This window comes from Uloborus diversus, chromosome 10 (genome assembly GCF_026930045.1).
Source record: "Uloborus diversus isolate 005 chromosome 10, Udiv.v.3.1, whole genome shotgun sequence".
Lineage (NCBI taxonomy): Eukaryota > Metazoa > Arthropoda > Arachnida > Araneae > Uloboridae > Uloborus > Uloborus diversus.
In genome coordinates, this window is record NC_072740.1 from 19,528,233 (window position 1) to 19,552,051 (window position 23,819).

The following is a 23,819-nucleotide window of genomic DNA, read 5'->3' on the forward strand; positions in this document are numbered from 1 at the left end:
TCTCAGCTTCAATGAGATGACACATGCCTCCAGCTCGGTTATTCACAATTTCAGACTGATGAGTTCTAATGAGGATGAAACTGCAGTTTCTGGATGTGATAACCGGGCTGTCTGGTATATGACATGTGATTCTGGGGGGGGGGGTAACCTTGGCTTAGAGGCGGTAACTTACTGCTCTTGTAACTTTTGTTTAAACTGAGATTTCATTCATTACATAATTATATACTGTATAAATCTGTATTATTACAATACTATATAAGTACATAAAAGTTATATTTTGACTTCTTGATTAGAATTATTTCATAGACTTAGCAAATTTATTTTATCTTTCACATTCTGCAGCTGAAGGACTAAAGCTTTCAATGGTAACAAGTTACAAAGAAATTGAGAGGAAGCTCAACGAAGGAACAACCAATAGGAGTATAGCTTCAACGAACATGAATGCTACAAGCAGGTAAGCACTAGAAGGGTCGTTAGATAATTTCAAACCATATGTTTGTCCATTTTTGCGAAATATTATTACAACTTTTGTATGTATAATAATGCATTGTTTCTACAACTTATAAAGAAGTTTACTGAATTCCAAAATTTCTTCTTGCAAAATAAGATGATTGTGCTGTGATTTAGCTTTAAATGTGATTTAGTATAGATGAAAGGTTTCAGATTGACAGCTAAGTTTACTTTTTATAAAGCCGGCGTGACTGTGTTATAGTCAGCCAATATGAAGGTACTTCCTAATATGTGGTACCTAATACGTTTTTTAATATCTGCATCCGACATCTATGGAGAATGTCCGAAGTATAGTTTTCTAGGACTAGATATTTTGTGTTGTTGCCACACTGTTAAAAATTCAGGAAGATTTTCTGGTAATTGTTACTGTAAAATTGCATCGCCGACGCATCGCTGATTTTTTACGGTAATTTATACCGGAGAAATAAGCGATCCCAGCGCCAACTGGTTGCTGTGGCCTACCGAGGAAACCGTAAAATTTTACAGTAACATTTGATTTTTACGGTAAAAGTTACTGGCAACATGGATGCCAGTAACAATTACCGTAAATTTTCCGGAAAATTTTTAACAGTGCAGAAACAGTAGTATGAGCTGCAGTTGTTAAGATTACAGATAACTCCGGATTATCCGCGGAATTGGGTGGCACAAGTGCAGCAGATAATAAAAATCGTGAATAAACCCAAAAAGGCTAAAATAAGGGACAAGTAAGGTAAAAATTGTCCTTCCTCAAAAGCTTAGTTGTATTGATGCATAATATTTTTTTTTCAAACAGTGAAAATATATACAGTAACGTAAAAATGTTTCGTATTTTTGCACAAAGAACCCAACATCAATGAAAACAAGTGTATGTACGATGAATAAAGCACAATAAATATATAAAACAAAAACAATCAAGTTCAGTTTTTTTACAAAAACAGCCATTGGTATTTGCTTTTTGTGGTGAAAATACATATTCCTGATTGTTAATTGACTCGCGGATAATCCACTCTCGGATAATCGAGAGTTTACTGTATAGGTGTTTATTTGTATCATGATTCCAAAGTTTTTTTTTTACAGTACTGCAGTAACCATGTTGAGACGCTCTTATATGCTGAAAATTATAATTTCATAATATATTATTTCTTCTACATTAATTTTTTAGTATAGACATTTTCAGCATTTATTCTATTTCCTACATAATTGATGCACGTGATTAAGAATGAAAATCAGGTTGAAGAAGCGAGCAGTACGGGGTAGGGCACAATATCGAACAAATTACGCAGTATGGGGCGAAGCAAGTTTCTCTTCTTTCAGAAAAAGAAGAATGGAGAAGTAAAAGTGAGGATGAAATGATGTTAGTTGTGTAGCTGCTGCTCTGAGTCCTTTTCAAACCACAATGGAATGAACAGTGGTTTCGGGGTCAAAAATACCTCAACTCAGCTCATATAAACTGAGATATTAATAGAGAAAATATCACTTAATTCAAATGCAAATAAATCATTTATGAAACACAAATGGTCATTTTCTAATGTTATTTGTATGGTGCTCCATAATAAGATATACGCTGTGTAAACATTTCCGATCATTTTTCAGATTTTTTTTTTTTCTTTTTGAATATTAAAATTTATATTTTTATATTCAAGCGTTTAAACTCAAAAGGTCCTAATCCTCTGTGAATTTGATTATACGCTCCACAGTTAATTTCTTAATTATGTTAGTTGAAAGTGATAAAAACAATAGGAACCCCATTTCAGTGTTTTTACCCAATGCGTTGTATGCTATATTTGATGCTGTATATATTTGTGCTGTATGTCCATGAACTCGAGTATAATACGCGGCAAAAATTATGAATCTGTCAATATTGTGCACGAAACGCTTTTACCTCTTCCACACAAAAAAAATGTTTTTGCGGGTTGTTTAAGGCTCCAAGCACATTAAAAAATAGAGAAAATTTTCGGCAAAAGTACAGTTCCTTTATTAAATACTACAAATTTATTCGTTATGGAATCTACTTATGCCAACAATGAGAAGAAATACGAATCTCTTAGGTTTTAACTTGGAGTATTAATCATTCATCGAAAAACATTATTAAGTATAAACTGAGCAATTGATGAAATCTAAATTTCAGTGAAAGCTCAACTTGGCCGTTTTTTTATTTGTTACACTAAAAAAAGAATCGATTTTAAGTTTACGAATAATCACTATACCCTGTAGGATTAAAATTTATCGAGCGATCGGGACGGTGCATAAGCATTGATTTTTTTTTAAAATCTTTATGCACCTGACACTACGTGTGATGAATATCGCACCTTGGCAAGAAAAGTGACACAACTCAAAATTTGGGGAAAATGTATTGACAATTGATTTAAAACCTAAATTTAATGCTCTTTCTTATCACAGAAACTACGACAAAATGAACTTTCATAACTGGTGCATGGTGGCGTAAAAACGATAAAACCCAATAGTGACACATTATTAAACCTTCACAATTTAGATATAACATTTTCGAACTTTAAAATGCATTTAGAGCAAAAGAACTAACCAGTAAACATCACTTACTATTTTTTTTTTTGGAAGTATTGCAATATTCAAGACAATCTCTTAAAATTACTATTGCATAAAACCATAATTTTTTCCCATTGCTGTTTTTTTGTGTTGTGTTACTTTTCTTGCCAAGGAGCGATATGTTATAAAATTGAATTTGAAGGCGCTATTTCTTTTCAGAATTGGAGTACGTACAATGTTCTTCTAACAAAAAGTTTATATTTTTTAGTCGTGCCCATACAATTGTTGGGATTCATCTTGTGCAAAAATCAAAGAAGGGAAGTGGCCAAGAAGCTGTCAAAAGCTCCATAGTTCATCTTGTTGATCTTGCAGGAAGGTAAAGGAATGTTTACTCTTAATAGTGTCGCTTGAAATGAATTATTGGAAAAATCTAAACGCAAATGACTGTCATACATTTTGATGGTGTATTATGTCAAAAGACGTATGAAACAAAAAAAATCACACAGAGTAAAATTGACGAGGTTGAATTTTTCCGAAACCTTCAATTGGCGTACATTACTATTACACTTTCTCCTGGGTTTTTTCTGGTGCTGTGATTTCCTCCGGCTAGCACAAATAAAAGGTATTTTTGTGATTGGCTTGAAAAAATTTACAGAAGTGGAATTTTCCCCCATAGTTACCAATGATTTGGCTTTTATGTTTAGAGATTTTGAATAGACAAGAGAAAAAAATATATATTTCCAACATTACTTTCTTCTTGGACTAATCTCATATATATATATATATATATATATATATATATATATATATATATATATATATATATATATATATATATATATATATATATATATATATATATATATATATATATATATATATCGAGTAACGCTCTGACGTCAACAATGAAAAGCTTGCCACGGCATAATATGATTTGATGATATATTTTGGTAATGTTTAAAATTCAGGGAAAGACTTTATTGTGACAAGGTTGAACTGTGGATCCGGTAATTTAACTGTTATACTGGTGAGACTGTGTCGTTTCAGGACTGCGAAGAAAAAAAAAGGGGTCAACAATGAACGCTGTCTACTGGAGTTTAGGGTTTATTCACTGGAGTTAGGGTTAGGATTTTAACTATCAAAGTATGCCCAAACACGCAATTGCTTCATTCAAATGTAGAAGCAGTTTTCACCCGTCATATCTTGATGGGCAATATTCTAGTATTTTGAGATTGAGTTTTGTGACATTAAAATTGAGGCTATGAGAAGTAAAGGAATGTAAGTGTATTTTTTAAAAGTTTTGAATGTTTTCATTAAAATTAAAAAAAAAAAAAACTGTATAACTGCATCCCTCATACTATCACCATCTCTTGCATCTAAACAGATGAGTTTCTCCTACCATTTGTATGAGTTATCTACCAATTTTTAATTTTAGTATTTGTGCTCTTTTTCTTCTAAATACTAAAATTAAATTCAAAGTTACGTCTCGTGCCATAGTTCATTAAAATTTTGTTACTTTATGTCATCCATTAAAGACATTTTTTTTATGTCAGAAGCTAAATGCACATTTGTTTGTGATTTTGAAAAAACAAAAACAAAAATAGATAAAATTTCTTGCAGTTTATTTTATATTTTTAGATTTTCCCTCAATTTTTCTCTCGTCTTTTCTGTTTATATTTTGTGTGATATTAGGAGTCGTTTTCTCCCCATATTTTCGTTATAACGAGTTCGGCTTTTGTGCTACGCATCATAATTTTAAAAAACTGTCAATGTAGCACATTAATCAGGGCCTACATAAATGTATCAGTTAATCCTTTTATTTAATTTTTGACGCACATAGCATAGAAAAAAATCTGGTCATCAGTACTTTAAATTTTTTTAAAGAAACGATCATTATTGTAATGAGTAATAATACAAACATAACTTAAAATCGTACTTATTTTGGAAGCCGTTCTAATAGCCACGTATTAGAAGACAAAAAACTTTGAAGGGTAAAACAAACACAACCTCTATTGACATGCATTTGTTTCCGAATTTCGACTGATGTAAAAAACATTGAATAGGTTTGTTAGAATTCAGATTCACCTGACACAGTTTGGGGGAAATCCTTTTATGCCTACGCTAATGAGCATGGGTATCCAAATTAAGAAAAAAAAGTGGTGTTTCATGCTGTTATTTGCTGATTAGCGGAATAAGAAACGATCCCTGAATAATTCAATACACTGTAAAAAAAAATCCGAAACGTTACTGACTATTTCCGTGTAACGTTTCGGGATTTTAACGGTTTTTATCCACTTCCTGGAAATATCCAGTATCATTGTCAAAAAGTTTCCTGGATTTCTACAAGTTGTCCGAATGCTGACTTCTCTCTGATGTAAAAAATATTTTCAGCTCCCAGTTTAAAGATTAACTGAGAGTATTTATAAAATATATCGGCTTCAGTTCGATTAAGGCTCGTCCATGCTGATTAAACTTCTGAAGGGAGCGAATAAGTATGGACTACGTAGCTTTGCAAGAATTACAGGTGAGACAAATTCTCGGTACTTACTTGTAATTCTAGCTTAGCTTTGGCCATGTTTGCAATACTGCTTATGTAACGGGCTTGATAAATCAGGAAGGTGCCAAGCTGTTATTTTATCCCTACTTGAGATTACTCTGGAGTTCCAAAGACACGACTGACTTGAAACGGGAAAATATCTAGATTTTTCAGGAAGGTTACTGAGTTTTAGCGGACAACGTTCTTGGTTTTTGTGAGATGTGTTACTGGCAAAAATTGGGCACATTAGCTGCCTATTGTTTTCCAGGAACGTTTCTGAATCGTTTTTACAGTGTAAAATACAGTAATTTTCAACGTTTTAGTGTTCATATATTTTCTTTTTGTATAAGCAGAGAACAGAAGTTGTGTGTATTTTCGATTTGTTTGTTCTTTTTGCAGCGAAAGAGCATCCAACACGGGAGCTACTGGAGACAGACTTAAAGAAGGGGCAGCAATAAATCAATCTTTATCGTGCCTTGGCAACTGTATACATGCTTTGGCTGAACGAGCAATGGGAAGAAGCACAAGAGGTACTAAATAAGAACTCTGGTAGTTAAACTGATATGAAATAATATCTACTATTAATTTTCTGATGTAAAACTTTTTTCAGTTCCATTTCGGGATTCAGTTTTAACTCGATTGCTGATGAATGCTCTTGGAGGAAATAGCAGAACAATCATGGTTAGTAATAAATCGATACTTACTAAGTAAATATTAACACGAGTATGGCATTGACAGGCAAGAAGTATGATGATTAAAGTGAAAAAACAATGTAAGTAAAGCACAAGTTCTGAAGAAAATACAGCATATATACAGGTAGTTATCAAAATAATGGAAACACTTAAAGAAAATTTTTTGGAACTCGCTACTCTGCCGTAAATATTCTGTTTAACTGTTCTTCTAACTTTAATCGCTCGCACTGGTGACTCTATATGGGAATTGAGTTCTGTGATCACTTTTGCTGCTGTTGTTCTCTTTTTGGACTTTCCCACTATTTTCCTTTGCAGGGCTTGTCTTACCGCTCTGTGTGTATGCTGTCATGACTTTAGATGCTGTACTTTTAGATGCGCCAAAAAGTTGAAATGTTTCAGTTACATTTGCTTCAGCTAGACGCGCTCCAACAATTTGGTCTCTTTAAAAATTTGAGAGGTCCGACATTTCACGTGCTTGAAAAAAATCCAAGGCTTCCAGAACTTCCGTTAAACCACCAAATAGTACCGGAATATCTACATTGCTATTTATTTAAAAAAAAAAAAACATATATCTAATTTTATTCTTTATTACTTACAAAGCGCATTCAAAAATGTCACTTTTATCCTCAGGTGTTTCCATTATTTTGATAACTACCTGTTGCTATTTCAAGACTACATTAGAGCCTCTTCATCAGCACAAAAAGCTCACCAACACAATCAAAATATCGTGAAAGAACTCAACGACTTTTTGATTGTGTTGGTGAGCTTTTTGTACTGATGAAGAGGCTCCATTGTAGCCTTGAAATAGTAACTATGTGCTGTACTTTCTTCAGAATTTTTACTTTATTTACGTTGGGGGATTTCAATTTAATCGTATTGCAGCATAGCTTGTTTGGTAATTTTTCATTTATATGCTTCTCGGAAAATTTAGTTTAACTTAAAAACTCATTGTTAAATTTAAGCAATGCTTGGCCCGGGGAGGCGGAGGTTGTTTTTTTTTTACTTACATTTGATAGCCAATGTCAATGCATTTTGTCCTACAGCCCTTTGAAATTGCATTGTGATAGATCCGCTAAGGACATAGTCTTTATATTCAGCATAGAGAATTGATTTATCATTATCATTATTATTACTTTATTGAAATCTTTTATTACTGATATTTTGCCTGTTTGAAACAGATGCTTTTGCAGTAACTATAACACTTGATAATTAATATTCTAGCAGGCTTAGACTCTATATCAAAAATGAACGTCCTGCGTATCTCTTAAATGCACTATTCCATACATTTAAATTTTCCGCCTATCTCTTAGCTGAACATTACTTGTACACTTGTCATTTTGCATTATTATTTCAGGTAGCTTTTATGTTTAGTTGAGTTTAACGTTAGAATAGGACCAATGTAACTCGCGACTGTTTTTGTTACTTTTGATTTTCCGTGTTTTTATAGGAAGTGTTAATTACAGAGAGGAGCACCTTTTAAGCGTATTTCTACGAGCCGTTCTTAATAAACCTATAGCCTGATATTATATCTAACTTAGGTGTAGGAGAGGGGAAATATTAGCTAATGTCAGACGTTCGTAGCGCAATCTGGCGCAAAGCTATAAAACTAAAGTATCTTTTAGTATCTGAGATACGCGCCAGCTGGAAGGTTAAGATTACTAAAATTTAATGAAAGATAATACTACAAAATAATATTTTGCATTTTTTAAACTGTACTCCGTTCCTAAATTTGCATTTTTGAAGGGGAAGAGGGGGTAGCATCTTCACCTTATACAATGGAAATTCTCCTCCCTAATAACAGCAACTGTTCCAAAAGTTTTCTAAGATCAAAAGTCAATTCGACTATAATAGCAGTTAATTTGAGCTTAAAATAATTTAAAGAAAGAAATTCTTCACTAATATGTGAAGTTCATTTTCTGCGGGAGAGTAAAAAAGTAAACTACCCTTTCGTTGCTATTGGAATATGTATTTTTGGTTAAAGAACACGATAAACCGTGATATGTTTTTAGAAAAAAACGTTTTTTGAAAATAAAACCAAGTGTATCCATAAGTTTACAACTAGCAGAGAAAAGATTCACCACCCTTAAAAGCATTCTGCATGTTTTCTGCTAATGGGTTTTAAAAAATTCTTTTACTCGCTCTTGTAAGCATTTCATAGCGTTCTTGAAGGTGTACAATTGTCTCAAAAGTTTAATGTCTAAATGTGATTTCCATTGCTCGAGGTACCGCCGAAGACACTAATAGCAAAAAGATTTCACTTTGTTTAATGTTTATTATATGGGATCGAATTCAGTTTCAAAGACTAAGTTCTCTATCGGAGTTCACCAATTCTAGAGCAAAACTCAGAAGGAAATAGTGTTGGAGTAATTTTTGCATATTTATGCTCAATGACTAAATGCAATTTACTTCTTTAAAATATGTCAATTAAAATTAACCTCTTAAATGTACTGCAATGGAAGTCAAAAAGTGTAAAAACACATAAATATATAACTAAATAATAAAACAATAGATTGGACGTGAATTTCTGACTTACGCTTAAGTAAAAAATGATTCGAATTGTACTGTTCACATTGAATAAATTTTTCACTAAACGGGTTTTTTTAAAAAGAAATCTTGGTGTATAAAATCTCGGTGAATAACTTATTCATATGAAATAAATAACGCATCAATATATTCGTATGAATTTAGGAAGAAAAAATGCCATGCAGTTCAATAATAGTGCAAAAAAAGACGTAAACGTTAAATTTTTGTTTTCAGATTGCTGCAATAAGTCCGGCTGACATAAACTATGAAGAAACTTTATCAACGCTGCGATATGGTAAACATTTTATAAATTTCTTTTTCAGTTAATTTTCACGTAGCATTATGTTTTAAAAAGTAAACTGACCAATTAGGTAAAAAAGATGACGCGAGATCTAGTGTTGACAACGATATAAAAAAATCTATGAATTGGACAAATGATTTTTTTTTAGCGATGCATGATATCGCACCCCAACAAGGAAAGCGACATAACTCAAAATTTTGGAAAACATGCTAATCAATACACAATTAAAGTTTGATAATTTAGAAAAAAAATCGAACTTCTAGTGTGTGTTATTAATTTAGATAACAAAACGAATAACCAGTAAACATCATATCATAACTTTTTTTTTTTTTGCACGCATTGTTATATTTTCAACTAAATCACGTACAGCTAATACTTCACAAAACCTTGATTTTCTTCAATGCGTTTTTTTTTTTTTTTTTTGAGCAATCACGATTGCTTATTGCTTTCATTTGACTGTTTTGATGCGCTATCATTTTATTTTCCCGCCAGCACCCTCTGCAGCATAACCGTCGACCGGCTCCTCACGATGCTGCTCCTATAGCGAAAACAGTCTCCAGGTTGCATCCATATCCTAAACTTACACGCATACATGCACGCACGTACAAACAAACACATACACACACATACATACACCTACACACATAGACACACACGCATACATACAGACACCTACACATACACACACACACACCTACACACAACTACCCACACACTCATGCCTGCACACAGACACAAACACATATGTCTACACACACATACACATTCCCCACCCACACACACAAACACTCATACACACAACTACCCACACACTCATACCTGCACACAGACGCAAACACACACGCCTACATACATACACACACATACTCGTGATTGCGAAAAACATAATTTGAATTCCAGATGTCAAAATTCAAATTGTTATTTTTTTTATTTATTTTTTTTAACTGTGTCACTTTCCTTGCCGGGGTGCGATATTTTTCTTGATGAAAATAAGTCCTGGTTATTGAAATGTTTCCAGATTTTCTGAAATCCGCTAACATTTTATTTGAAGTTATACTTAACGCGGAAGTATTGTTTATTAGTGTGGTATGCGACATTAGAAGGTTTTTACGGTGGTTAAGAGGTAGAGTTTATAAGAACTGGACAAAAAAACGGTGTCAATGTACACAACATTTTTGATTCTGCAGAATTTCTAACGCTGTTTCTTCTGAAGATTTCAGAAAACACATATTTGTTCTTTTCCTCCTCAAAAGTTATGATAACATAGCTTTGATAACGTTTGCATTATTTTCATTATTTTTCTTGCGCAATTGTTAAAAGAAAAAAAAACCTTATATGCGCAAATGCAAGTTTTTTATGAATAAATAAATAAATAAAGAAATAAAAACGAATAAATAAATAAAAATAAAACTGCTCGTTTTAGCTGATCGTGCGAAACAAATCAAGACAGTTGCTATTGTAAATGAGGATCCTTCAGAAAAACTTATTCGAGAACTTCGTCAAGAAAATGAAAGGCTGAGAAAAATGCTTGAGAAAGGGGCTATGGATCTTCCTATACAACCGGGAATGACGGAAGAAGGTATAATTTTTCAAATAAAATTCATTGCTATTTCTTCATTATTTCCAGGAATTTATTTTTATCTCTTCTGATAAAAGGATTTACTTTACACTTATGTTCCCTGGGCCGAGCCGTGATTACAACCATGAAATGTAAAATGTATGCATACGTTTAACATCATTTTGTTCCGAGGTCTCTAAACACCTGGAGGACGGAATTTTCACTTACTCATTCTAAAGTCAGTTTTACAGTTAAATCACGGCAGATTGTTTTATTTATATGTACATAGTAATTTTTAATTAACCCCTACGGCTTCGAACGGAAGTAAGCCTTGAAGCCGTTGTAAATGCATCTATAAACAATTTATTTTTATGGAAACAAGTATGAAAATGCACTTTAATGTTTAAAGTTTCCAAAAGTAAGAACCGTTATAGATACAATCGCGCAGACAAAAATTTCAGTGAAAAGTTCAAGTGTTTCTTTTACAATAACTAAAATTGAGTCAATTGTGAGCGATATGAGACTAATTAAGTCTGTTGTCGGCTTTTTCTGGTAAGCCAAATCTTTCGTAAAGGCTCGTTCGTATCGTCTAGCATAATTGTTCTGGTAACCTTTAAACTGGTTGTTATCGAGTTTATAACACAATTTTATCGCCTTCATTTGCACGTTTATTTTTGTTGGCTCATTTTACTAATATTTTAGTAGAAAGTTTCGGCGTTTTTATAAACATAGTATAACTTATTAATAACCGCCTCCTAACTCTTATCTTAATATTACATTTAGATGTGATTAGGCTGAGAAAGAAATGGGAAGAAGAGATGCATGCAGCTATGGCTGAAAACGATAGAGATCTTCAATCAATCAAGCAGTCCTACGACGATAAACTAAAAGTAGCAAGACAGCAAAAAGGATTTGTAAGTATTTATCGCTGCGTTTCGTGATTAATAGCATTTAGGTTTTTTAATATAACCTTAAGTCTATGTAATGAAAATCGGCGTGTCAAGGCTAAGTAATTTTCCCACTCTCCACAATTTTCCCCTTCTAGTGGTTATGGTAACGGCACTATGAACTTTTCAGTACGTTGCTTCTGCAAAACAACATTCGCAGAAGCAACGCGGGAAAAAAGCTCATAGTGCCGTTATCATGACAACCAGCAGGGGGAAAGTTTGGTCTTGACACGCCAATTCTCATTACATAGACTATGCTATATATTTTAGGGAAACCTGGAATACATTGGAGTGGGGGAAAATGAAGTTCAACATTTTTCGGTGACAAAAAGGGGCTAGCAGTGAGTGGGAATAAGTAGAACTAGACTAACCTGCTACTAGCTAATTGCAATAGCCACATTAGTGTTACCTTTCTTACACGTTAGCTCATCAGGCTCGCGCGGTGTAATTTATTGTTCCGGTATTATACTTTCCGATGTTTGTTTTTTAACCAAGGGAAGCTGTAACTACTCAATTACTTTTAAATTATAGCTAATATCTGCTTCAAGTAATTTTAATTGCCTTAAGTTTGGCGCAGTTAAATGTTTGTTGACGCATCTTTCTCGAAGGCCTGTATCTCCGTATTCTAAATCATGTCCCTGGGTCAAAATAGGGTTACTTTTCTTTTCTGATACACCGGTTAGGAAGGTCCGATTTAATGCGGCTAGTTTTGCCATTCCTAGGTGCTCTTAGATGACAAAGAACAGCATGCCCTCTTCATTCCGGAAGAGGTTAGAGACCGTTGTCTTAAGGGATTCCCCACGCAAAAAGAGCTACAAGCTGCTGATAAAACTATTCAAGAAAGATGAAAGTTAAGCACGCAGAAAAATAAAAAAGAAGGAGCTGAAGGAAACTAAAAAAAAAAAAAAAAAAACTGAAGAAAACTAAAAAAGAATGAGCTGATGAAAAAATCTAAAAACTAAGCAGAGGGATTCTGACCTGAGGATGTTTCTGACTGTGACTGCTTATATTGCACTAAATTTTATTCGAAGTCAACTGAAAGTTGGGTCACTAGTTATGTGTTAAATAAATGGACTCACAATTCCTAAACAAAACGTGATGGCGAAGGTAATATGGCTGTTTTGGTGTGTGCATTTTATGAATTAGCTTACAAAACGGAAGCAATGAAAGAAAATTTTAATGAAACCTTTACATAGGCAAGAAAATTGAGTAAATATAGGGCAAACTCTTTTTTTTTTGTGTCTCATTTATTTTATATATTTTTACTTGAGGCAGAGCTCGCAGACGCTCGCCCACCCCTAGAACTGCGTCACATCGTTTCGCGATCGGAGCTCGACTAACGTTCAGATCGACGGGACAACCGCAATGTGATCGCTGGGAAAGATATACATTGGATAATGGAGTTTTGGCAGATTATTGTTCATTTTTATTTTAACTGTTAGTCTCATTTAATGACTAATTATTTATTTAGGGGACCATTTCAAGTGTTGATGGAACTTTCAGTAGCTTTTCGTTGTTTAATTTATTTAGTTGTTGAAATTTTCTTATTCTAATGGAACATTTGTATTGGTTGGTTTTGGCTCCACGAGTTCTATGAAAACTCGTCAGGACTACACTGCCTTAACTGTAATATTTTAACCTATTCGTTATCCCGATAGCAGAAAGAATTGATACTCGATAAAAACTAATATTCTTTATATCAACTCTTCGAAACTGTGAGAAAAATCACGCACAATAAAGTCATGAAAACTTTTGAGAATATTTACAACATTTTGTTTATCTGTCCATACGTTCACCTTTTTTTCCTCTTTTTTTTTTTTTTTTTTCTTTTCTTGCCTTATCAAAATGAATTTTTATCATCTTAAAAACGGCATTCTTTATAACCGAGAGCATAAGTGTTTGAATGAGAAGACAAAAACAATGCTGAAGTATGGAAAGAAACATTATTAGTTCTAGACTTAGTTTATTTTGAACTTTTTTATAGTGTTTCACAGTAAATATTGGGACTTAGACGTAAGTTTGCTACTTTTTTTTTTTTCAATTTTCAAAATTGTAGGTACTTTAACGTATTACAATAATTTCAAAATAGGAGTGGGACATAACACGAATCGAAAAAGAAAAGAAAGTGAGACCACACTTCACCAATCTGAACTTCGATCCCATGTTGTCAGGAAAAATTGTTCATTTGCTCAAAGCTGGAGAAAACATCGTGGGAAAGACGGATCAAGCTGATATTCAACTTCTAGGCCCCAGGTAAGTATTTATGATAATTCAAAGCTTTGTAGTGGAACTGAAGAGCGAAGTATTGCAAATTTAGCATGTACGTATTGTTTTGTAATCCACTAAATAAATAAAAACACATAATAATTAATGAAATTAGCAGGCTTGAACACTTTAGAGGTCTAAAATATTTTTTGAAAAAAATTGGAAACACCAAAACAAAAAAAAAATATTCAACCACCACCAACTACTTGCTTGTGATGATTATATCATCACAAGCAATCTAATCAAGCAATCAATGTGTATCTATCATGATTATACCATTATAATCTTAGATACACATGACACACACATGTGTATCATGTGTATCTATGATTATATCAATCAGTTTCACGCATGTTTTTTATTGATAATTAATCATATAACTGCGTTGATAAATTTCTTAAAGAAAAAAAAAAGTGTGATGATGGGAAAATATCTTTTGCAGGGTTTGGTCTGAAAAATTTCAAAACAGAATTTTTGGGATGTTTCTTTAGTGGTTAATTTCGATCAAATTAAAACCATCCTCAAATATCGGATCAAAGAAAAATCTTGTCTCCTTTCATTGTATTGGGGATGAAACTAATGTTATCAAAGTCATTTTTATCAACTTTTGTTTTCAAAATTTATGATGTCTTTTAACCTTTTGAGGATCATAAGCTTTGAAGTAGAATATCGTCACGTTTGTGGTGTTTAAAAAAAAGGGGAGGGGGGAACATTATATTTTTTAAACAACAATCTTTTTTACCAATACTAAAAATCTGATGCCTCAATTATATCAAAAAAAGAGGGAATTTATAAATTATTTGTACTTGATAATTGATAAAATTAACTTTAACTTAGTGGACATATGTGTCCCATAATGGTCTTTAAAAAGCCAACATGCAAATATCTAGGTACGTTGTGCGGGTTGTGAAAAGTTTTTAAGGCCGAACTAGCTATGGAAGTATATTTCAAGTTTTGTACTAAATTTAAATCTTTGAGTCATAATTTTAGAGTTACTCTAATGATACAATAATAAAAGTATTTAAAACTCGCTTGAAATACTGTATCTTAATTCTGATGATAGATAATCGCAATTTTTCTGTTTGTACACGTGTCTGTACATATTTCAGTGATAAAAAGGATAATTAGTAATGATCGATAATAAAGTTCTAAATTATATTTAGAGTTATATATCGTCACTTCAGAGCAACAGTAGGATATCTCAGTCTTATTTCTGGGATAAGATGTCTTAGTGTTGCTCTGAGGCGACGATTTCTATATACAGCTCACAATTTGAAACATCAAAATTTTGTAATAACTTCTTTTTCAATATTTTTTAAAACTATTTGTGAAATTTTAACCCTGCAAAGAAAAAAATGAGCTTTTAAATAAATATTTTCATTTTTTTTCAGCATTCAAGAAAGACACGCTGTTGTTAATCTGTTGGAACACGGTGGCGTTACATTAGAAAAAAGTCATGGAGAATGTCGTATTCTATTAAATGGAGAACCATTAACAGCAAGAGCTCTTTTATCACATTGTGATAGGTGAGTTTATAAAACTGCTTAGAGCTAGTGTGTAGTACAGACAGGTTTATCTAAATGTGACAAAGTCGTTAAAAATGTAGTCTTGGTTGGGATAATGGGGACTGTTTTCTAGAACAGTCTATTTTTGACACCTTACACAAAAACTTTGGGGGGAACACAAAAAACCATATTGACTTATTTTATCTTCGACATTATTAATAAACAAACACTTATCATAATTTTTTAAAATAATGCTTTAAATATTCTTAACGATTAAATAAGTTGGGTGTCACACTTACCCAATACAAAAGAGTAAGTGGACCACCCACCTTTTGTTTAAATTCAATCAAATCATCACAAGTGTACCTAAAAAGGGGGTAAATGGGTCTTACTTGGTAAAGTAGTACTTTTTAGCGTGAAATAATTTTTATAAATGCATCTTTTTATGAAATATCTACTGTCATTTAAGTGTGTAACGGAATATTATATAACAAAACAAAAAAAAAAATTAGATCTGTGAAATTTATTGAAATCCTATAGGTAGATACTTATTTTACTTTCACACATACAGCAGTGTTGAATAAACATAATGCAGAAGCTTATTGCTGTAAAACGCTTTACTTTCGATTGCTTCTTGTACGCCAAAGAAGTATTATATCTTGTAATAGTTCAGCAGTATTTCTCAAGCATTAACTCAGCTCAATGACCCTGATATTTGTATCCATAGCAGAGATATCTTGGTAAATCCTTTTCCTATGCTCATCGCTTACGGTTCCAGTTTTTAGGCAAAATATAGTGGAGGACAGAGGCGGCGAGTGGGGCTTAAAAGTTTGGGGGCAAATTTTTTTAGGAAGTTGGAGACTATTTTAGGTTATCTTGAGTGACTGTGGAGGGAGGGAGGGGGCTTCTGATATTCTCTTGTGTAAATGTTTTGGAATTGCAGTTTCAAAAACACAGTTTTTGTAGAGTTTTGTCAACGTTCGGAGAACGAAAAGGAGTTTCCAGGGTTGTCCCCTTAACTTTTTTTCAAATGAAGTCTGATTACTAATCTTAACATATAAAAATCAATGTCTTGAGATTATATATATATATATATATATATATATATATATATATATATATATATATATATACAGGGTGATTATAATTAAAGTTCCACTTTCAAAACGCTATAAAAATAAAACCACTGGTCAGAATGACGTCAAACTTCAACAGAATATTATCGAAGAAGGGGGGAACTTGATGGCAGAAGAAAAATAAATAGTTGGAATTTTTAGCAATAGATGGCGCTGTAAGCATCATATTTAATAGTGGTTGACTACAAATGACAAATAAATCAAAAAATATTACCTAAGGTGTAAACTATACGTTAAAACACCGTACTACTCAGCCTGCACGAGGGTATTGGTGTGATACTGTTAGTTAAGTAAGCCCATCCAACACGGAAAGGTCATATCACATCGGAGGGGGAAAATTGGTTTTTAATTGTCCTGAGGCCGAAAACCGCATAAAAAGCATCAGTCAAAATCAAATCGGTCTTTAATTTTCGTGAGACTGGCGCAAAAGATGTTCAGTATAATGGTACCCCCGTTTTCTATAACAAGTTGAAATCGAGAAACAGCATGTTCCACGACTGATTGAAGTGTTTCCGGGGTCACGTTTAGAATGTGTTGCATGCCTTCAGCTCAGCAAAGTTTGCAATCGGAGCACTGAACACGACAGCTTTCAGATAGCCCCATTTCCAGAAGTCACACGGGTTAAGATCAGGTGATCGGGACGGCCAGGTCTTTCATTGAAACACTCATAGTGAACTTCTCAGATGCGAAATGAGGAAACAAACGTGTATTTGGCGTTTTTATAACAACTTAAATGAGTCGGGCGCATGACAGGTGTTTTGATTTACATATTCTGACACTTGCAGCGCCATCTAGTGCGAAAAATTCCAACTATTTATTTTTCATTTGTCATACGTTTTCCCCCTTCTTCGATAATATTCCGTTAAAATTTGAGGTCATTCTGACCAGTGTTTTTATTTTTACAGAGTTTTGAAAGTCGAACTTTAATTATAATCACGCTGTATATATATATATATATATATATATATATATATATATATATATATATATATATATATATATATATATATATATATCAACGCACCGCCAATACCGCTGAAGCCTCAGACGTGAAATTTGGCATGCATATCTACATGATTACGAAAGTATCCACTACGAAAGGATTTTCCGAAATATCAATTATTTCAGGAGAAATTAATTATAACTCCTAAATTTCTGTGAAATTAAAACCTGAAATTGAAATTTAAATCTCTTATTTTCGAAGGCTTTCCTCCATTAAAATTAATATTCAGTACTTCATCTCAACTTTTGGTCGATAGCGAATTTTAAATTTGATATTGTTTTTGTTTCTAACGTGATTCTTCGGAGGATTTTAAGTCAAACAAAAATGTTTCTGTTTTTTGCTTTCATTTTTTTTAAAACTGGAAATGAAGTTTTTAAGAACATCATCGCATATAAAGCATTTAAGTTTCATTTCACATCGTAAAAGTAAATGAGTGTTTTTTTTTGTTTTTTTTTTGTAGTTTATTATTAGTTTGCATTGTATTGATTTAGAATGAATTTTCCTGTCTTCGGCCCGGTAAAATAGACGCTTACTGAAAAAATACAGAAAATATGTTTCCTGAAAGACAATACGATGTAGTATGCTGCAATACAATAAAAAAATCGAATTTCTAAAACTTTAGAAGAGTACAGTTTCCTGTAAAAGTTTGCTTTGCAATAAACGTTAATAAGTCACAAGGACAGACATTAAAAGTAGTAGGGATCGATTTAAGACTTTTTCAACACGGCCAATTTTATGTAGCTTGCTCCAAAGTCAGTTTATCAAGCAGTTTAATAATTTTCGCACCAGAAAAAAAAAAGTTGTATAACAAGAAGTTCTTGCTTAAACATAATTATAACAATAAAATGTGGATGGCCTGCGTTTGCAAAGAAAATCAATACTTTAAAAGGATAGTTAATGACAGTTAAGGATCTGCTAAGGACAAAGGCATATGGGGCACTCCACGGTATTTTTGACATTTATGCAGAGTCCGTAACGTGACCTTTTTTGCCATAACTTTTTAATTTACTGTTTGATTAGCATATTATTTTATTTTGATCTTTTCCTACCAACACACCAGCTCAAAATAAAATAATTTGCAAATCAAACGGTAAATTAAAAAGTTATGGCAAAAAAAGGTCACGTTACGGACTCTACATAATGTCAAAAATACCGTGGAATGCCCCATATATATTAGGAGTCCAGGGGTCTCGGGACCCTCCCAAAATTAGAAAAGTTATAGGTAATAAGTAATTATTATAGGGGATTTTCGTAACTAAAAAAGCACTGGTATCGCCTGCTAATTCAATTACCCGAGCAATACCGGGTACGGGAATGCTAGTAAAAATAATAAAAACGAAGAAGTTTGGACTGTCTTTGGTAATGTAAGGGTAAGGAAGGCTTTTCCCGGAAAAAATCTTAAACTGATGTCTTAAAAGACGCAAATTAATGCCATCCTTAGCAAACTTAGAGCAAGGGGTTTGGGGTTCGCTTCCAGAAGTTTTTCAAAGTTTAAAACGTTTTTTAAACGTCTTTTAAAACGTTGTTTCAGACTTCTCTTCTTCTGACTTAAGGAGGAACAAAAGGGTTCAGAGGTTCTCCTATTTTTTTTTTTTTTTTTTTGAATTAATGAAATCCTAAGAAGTCCGTTTCAAACTTCCTTTGGGGAGTTCAGAAAAAAAAAAAATCTCTGGATTTTTTTTTCTGTTGGAGTTTCAAAAACGCAGTTTTGCGCTATATAGGTTGATTCTTTTCCTAATATTTTCCCCCTCAAACTGGAGTCTTTATAATGCAAATTTAGGTCATCTTTGAATTTAAAGGAAGGAAGGAGTGCGTACGGAGATTTTCTACCGGAAAAGTTTCAAAATTGAAGTTTTAAAACTGAAATTTTAGAATATTTGGTGACGTTCGGGTAATCTCACCCAGAATGGTTTGAAATTAAAATCTTAATGTTCAGGAAATCTTTGATGAGGATAAAAGTGCGGGGGCAGTCGCTCTCCCTTGCCCCCCCCCCCGAATCGCCGCCACTGGTGGAGGAAATGAAGTTTCATAGATATATATATTGCATCAATATTCGCAGAAATTCTGTTAGGAAGTTTTATTTGACCAACTGTTTCTATTTCTTGTCTTCTCTGATGCTTAGAAATACTTGCAACAGACCCTTAAAGACAGTGTTTTTCTCTGCTTCTGAAAAAAAAAAGGTTTAAATCAAAAACAGTGATCTGCATACTTGTGCGTATTTGATGGGCCGTTACAAATGCTCTTCTTATCCTTAACTTCAACATATCTTGAGAATCACCCTCTAAGGTTTTGAAAAACCATTTCTGTTTACAGCTTTCACGAAGTTCTTCATTATTCCCTGCAGAATGAGCATGGGTGGGAGCAAAAATAGGTGGATCTACTAGAGGCTCATTTTACGCTTTTCTCTCACCGGAATTACATTCCGGGGATTTTTTGAAGTCCATCGTGTTTTATGTAGTGATATTTTCTATCTCAACCAGGAGTCTAAGTTTAAAAGATAGTCCCGTGGGAGGTGCTTTTATGTGACAGGGAAAAAAGAACATTAGCGAGATTTCACTATCCCAGTTGGCGCTATATCTTGAAAACAAGACTAATCTCAATTTTGTATGGTGACTTTCGTGTTAAGAGAGACAAAATGCTTCGGAAAAAACGATTTTTGCTCCGGATGCATTTTTGGTGTTGGGTAGTGTAATCTTTCTCCAAAAGCAACGCTAATTACAAGGGTTTGAATCGGATAATGTCCAATTTCCTGTTTCTCAAGCTTCGAAACCATGGTTTTATACAAATTTTGTGAAAGTACATAACTGGCCAGCTAGAAAGCGAGATCTAAGTTCAATAGAAATTCTGTGAGGTTTTTCTGCCACACGAAGTATACAAAAATGTTATTAAATATTGAAACACACTAGAACTCATTTCCTCCATCCAACAAGCAGGGATGAAAGTTTGAAAGAACGTTCTTCTACTTCCATAATGCCAAGACTAATGAAAGTGGTAAAAAGTAGAGTAATATTTTTTTAGTGTTTTTCAGGGCGAAACATTCGGCGTTCTAATAATTTTGTCCAGTTTTTACGACGACATTACATTTATCATTACCTATGACAAAACATTTATAGTTTGTATTTTCAATAGTTCTGTATTCCATAACGATTTCCAACTTAAGAAAAACACTTCAACCACTCACTAAATTGCTTCAGAAATTTTTATTCAGAATATTTTTTTCTATGCAATTTTCTGTTTTCCTTATAATTCTGACCATCACTGTGGACACTTTCTATCTACTATTTAAATGCACTCTACACCTGATTAACGGTATAAATACATGTTTAACGAATGATACGCTCACTAACATTTATTGTTTTATTGCCATTTAAATGTAGAACTTTGATATTATAAAGTCGCTGAAAATTAGAATACATCAGAAAGCTGAAAACAAAACCAAAATTTAGGAAATGAACCGAATGAAATTGTTTTAACCATGTATGAACCGATCATATTTATATTTCAGGATAATGTTTGGAACTACGCAATTGTACGTGTTTATACACCCTGATCAAATGAAAAAAACCGGAAAGAAATATCCAGACGTAACTTACGAAATGGCTCAGGAGGAAATTGCACAGAAAGCAGGAATTGCTGTCGATGATGAAGATCAATCTTTAGGTAAATAACACAACTCGTTTTACATTTTACAAAAAAAAAAAAAAAAAAAAAAAAAAAAAAAAAAAATCGAGTCAAGACAGGTTTATTTCAAAATTTCGGAAGCCCTTCTTCAGCGTTGTTAACGTATTGAGCATTAGCTTATTCACTATTTGAGTTTGAGTTGGATTGAAACAGATGCGTTTTAAATTTTTTCACGCAGCTTTATTGGTTTCGCTTTTTTTTTTTCAGTATTGCACTATGATTTCTAACATTTATTTAACTTTTTAGCTGTTAACTTTATACATCGAAGAAGAAAAGGCTTCAAGTAATCCGAAAACATATTAGAAATTTGGAAGAGTAAGGGAGAACGTGCAAAACTTTAGCATTGATTGCCTAATAGCACGATCTCATGATTCGCCCTTAGGTCCTGATTGTATATTAAACTTTCTTTCGTTGCCATTATGAGATCGAGGTTCGAATAATGCTTTTTTTAAACAGCTTTAGTACTGTAAGTCTTAATGAAAACTCGTATTGTAGACTTATAGCTTAGCGTAAGAAGTATCAAATCGAAAAGGATTAGGAAACTACCAATTATTTTGATAAGATATTTCACAATTCCTGGAGTAAATTTTGTTGGGAAAGTAACAAAAAAGCGACTATAAGGCACTCAACGATGTTTTAAAGATTAAAAAGTGCTAACTTATTTTCTGTTTTTTTTGTTGCTGACAAAAAGTTATACTAACTTTACGAATAAAGAATGAATAAAATAGTACCGCTACAAAAAGATAATTCTTTTTTTTTCTACAATATTTACTTGATTTACTTCTTCAGAGACTTCGATTTACGAAATAGAAATTTATTACTTTTGATTACTCGACAATGCTTTTTTAACAATTTTTAATAAAAACGTAATAGTTGTATTTCAGTGAAGAAAAATTTAGTTTAGAGCTGAAAATCTGGTTAAAAAATATTTAGATATGAAACAAAACCACCTCACTAAAATCAGGGTTGTTTTTCTTCTCACAGAAACTGCACTGTTGAATAAGGATTTGTTGGAAGTTTTGCCCGGAGTTGAAGAAGCTAATGCAATTAGTGAAGAACTGGATAAAAAAGTGAAATTTGAAATAATGTTGCTATCTCCTCAATGGCTGGGAAAATCATCAGGCAGAACAGAGGTAAATGCATTTTTGTGTTTAAAAAAATTAAGTGTTTTATTTCAAACTAGTGATACCCGCACGGCTTCGCCCGTAATAGAAAAATTAAAAGGTCTTTTGGTTCGCCTGTATATTTACAAATGTATGGTGAATTTTCTCGCCAATTGGCTTGTACCCATGTTACGGTTCCACGTTATGATAATTTCGTAAATTACTCGTCCATTTTATAATATTCTTGTTTTTAAAATTGGAATAGAAAAAGAACCGCATCGAATTTTCGAAAAATCGCTTCGAGGTGCACACCCCCATGCTACAAACTAACTTTGTGCCAAATTTCATGAAAATCGGCCGAACGGTCTAGGCGCTATGCGCGTCACAGACATCCTACAGACATCCTCCGGACAGAGAGACTTTCAGCTTTATTATTAGTAAAGATGAGTGTCAAAACAAACACATAGTACGTATATCAAACCATAACCTTTTTCGTGATGGGCAGTGGCGTAGCGAAAATGTTTCTTTAAGGAGGAAGGGTGGTCCATTAGAAATTTTTAGAAATTGAAAGCTTAAAAGTGCAATTTTAGGCCCTTGCATGTGCGTTCAAACATTTTATTTTTAACCTCATTTTGGAATGACCCCTCTATCCCCCTTTGGATACGCCACTGGTGATGCGAGATGGGTTACGATCCAAAACATAAGTAGTCTTTTGAGCAGATAATAGCAGAGCGAGACAAGAAGGAAACAGTGTTCTATGTGAGCAAACATAGTAAATCTAAAGCTGAATCAAAGTTTTGTCAAAACAAACATAAAACTCAAAAAAACACACGAACTGTATTCGGTTTAAGCGAAACCAAAATATGTCAACACCGAAATAAGATTTTATAAAGAAAAAAAAAATTTGAAAAAAAAAAAAAAAAAAAATAGAACCGACTTCAAAATTGCTCTAAAAAGTGAAAAATAATTTTATTCTTTAAACACCATCGATAATGCTTTTAAACATAATTTTTGAAGTTGGCGCAAAAACAAAACGTAAAATCCAGTGTAACCATGCTTCGTTCATATTTTTTTCAGAAAAGCATCCAAAGTTACGAATGAAAGAATTATATCGTTATTCAAATATGCTGTCATCAATGCATAATGTATGTGATAGTGAAGAAACTGGGCGTGGTTAACTTTATAATTAGAGTTGAGTTACGGCTGTGAATGATTTTATCTATCGTTTTTGCGCCAACTTCAAAAATTATGTTTAAAAGCATTATCGATGGTGTTTAAAGAATAAAATTATTTTTCACTTTTTAGAGCAATTTTAAAGTCGGTTCTATTTTTTTTTTTTCAAATTTTTTTTTTATTTCATTCTTTTTAGTGTAAATGTAGGTGTTTCAGAAATAGTAAGAAGTTACCATCACGAAACTTTGCCTTATTTTTTTCATAAAAATGCTCCATACTAAAAAAAAAAAAAAAAAACTATAAACACGCATTAAACTTAAGACGATTGGCACTAAAAACGTATCTTTGTTCCTCTCTGGAATTCATGTGTAGTTAATTTAATTATAACCATTTAAGTATTAC

The 23,819-nt window shown here is 32.8% G+C and overlaps 1 protein-coding gene across 1 annotated transcript in view; it reads left to right on the forward strand.

The window, feature by feature from the left end:
• LOC129231711 (kinesin-like protein KIF28) overlaps positions 1-23,819 on the forward strand; it is a 64,464-nt gene that overhangs the window by 11,635 nt on the left and 29,010 nt on the right. Inside the window, exons 5-15 of the mRNA XM_054866074.1 lie at positions 343-454; positions 3,263-3,370; positions 5,930-6,060; positions 6,141-6,211; positions 8,980-9,040; positions 10,470-10,625; positions 11,388-11,518; positions 13,641-13,804; positions 15,208-15,342; positions 20,966-21,120; positions 22,126-22,274. Of these exons, the coding sequence (XP_054722049.1) occupies positions 343-454; positions 3,263-3,370; positions 5,930-6,060; positions 6,141-6,211; positions 8,980-9,040; positions 10,470-10,625; positions 11,388-11,518; positions 13,641-13,804; positions 15,208-15,342; positions 20,966-21,120; positions 22,126-22,274 (1,373 nt within the window). The remainder of the gene's footprint in view (positions 1-342; positions 455-3,262; positions 3,371-5,929; positions 6,061-6,140; positions 6,212-8,979; positions 9,041-10,469; positions 10,626-11,387; positions 11,519-13,640; positions 13,805-15,207; positions 15,343-20,965; positions 21,121-22,125; positions 22,275-23,819) is intronic.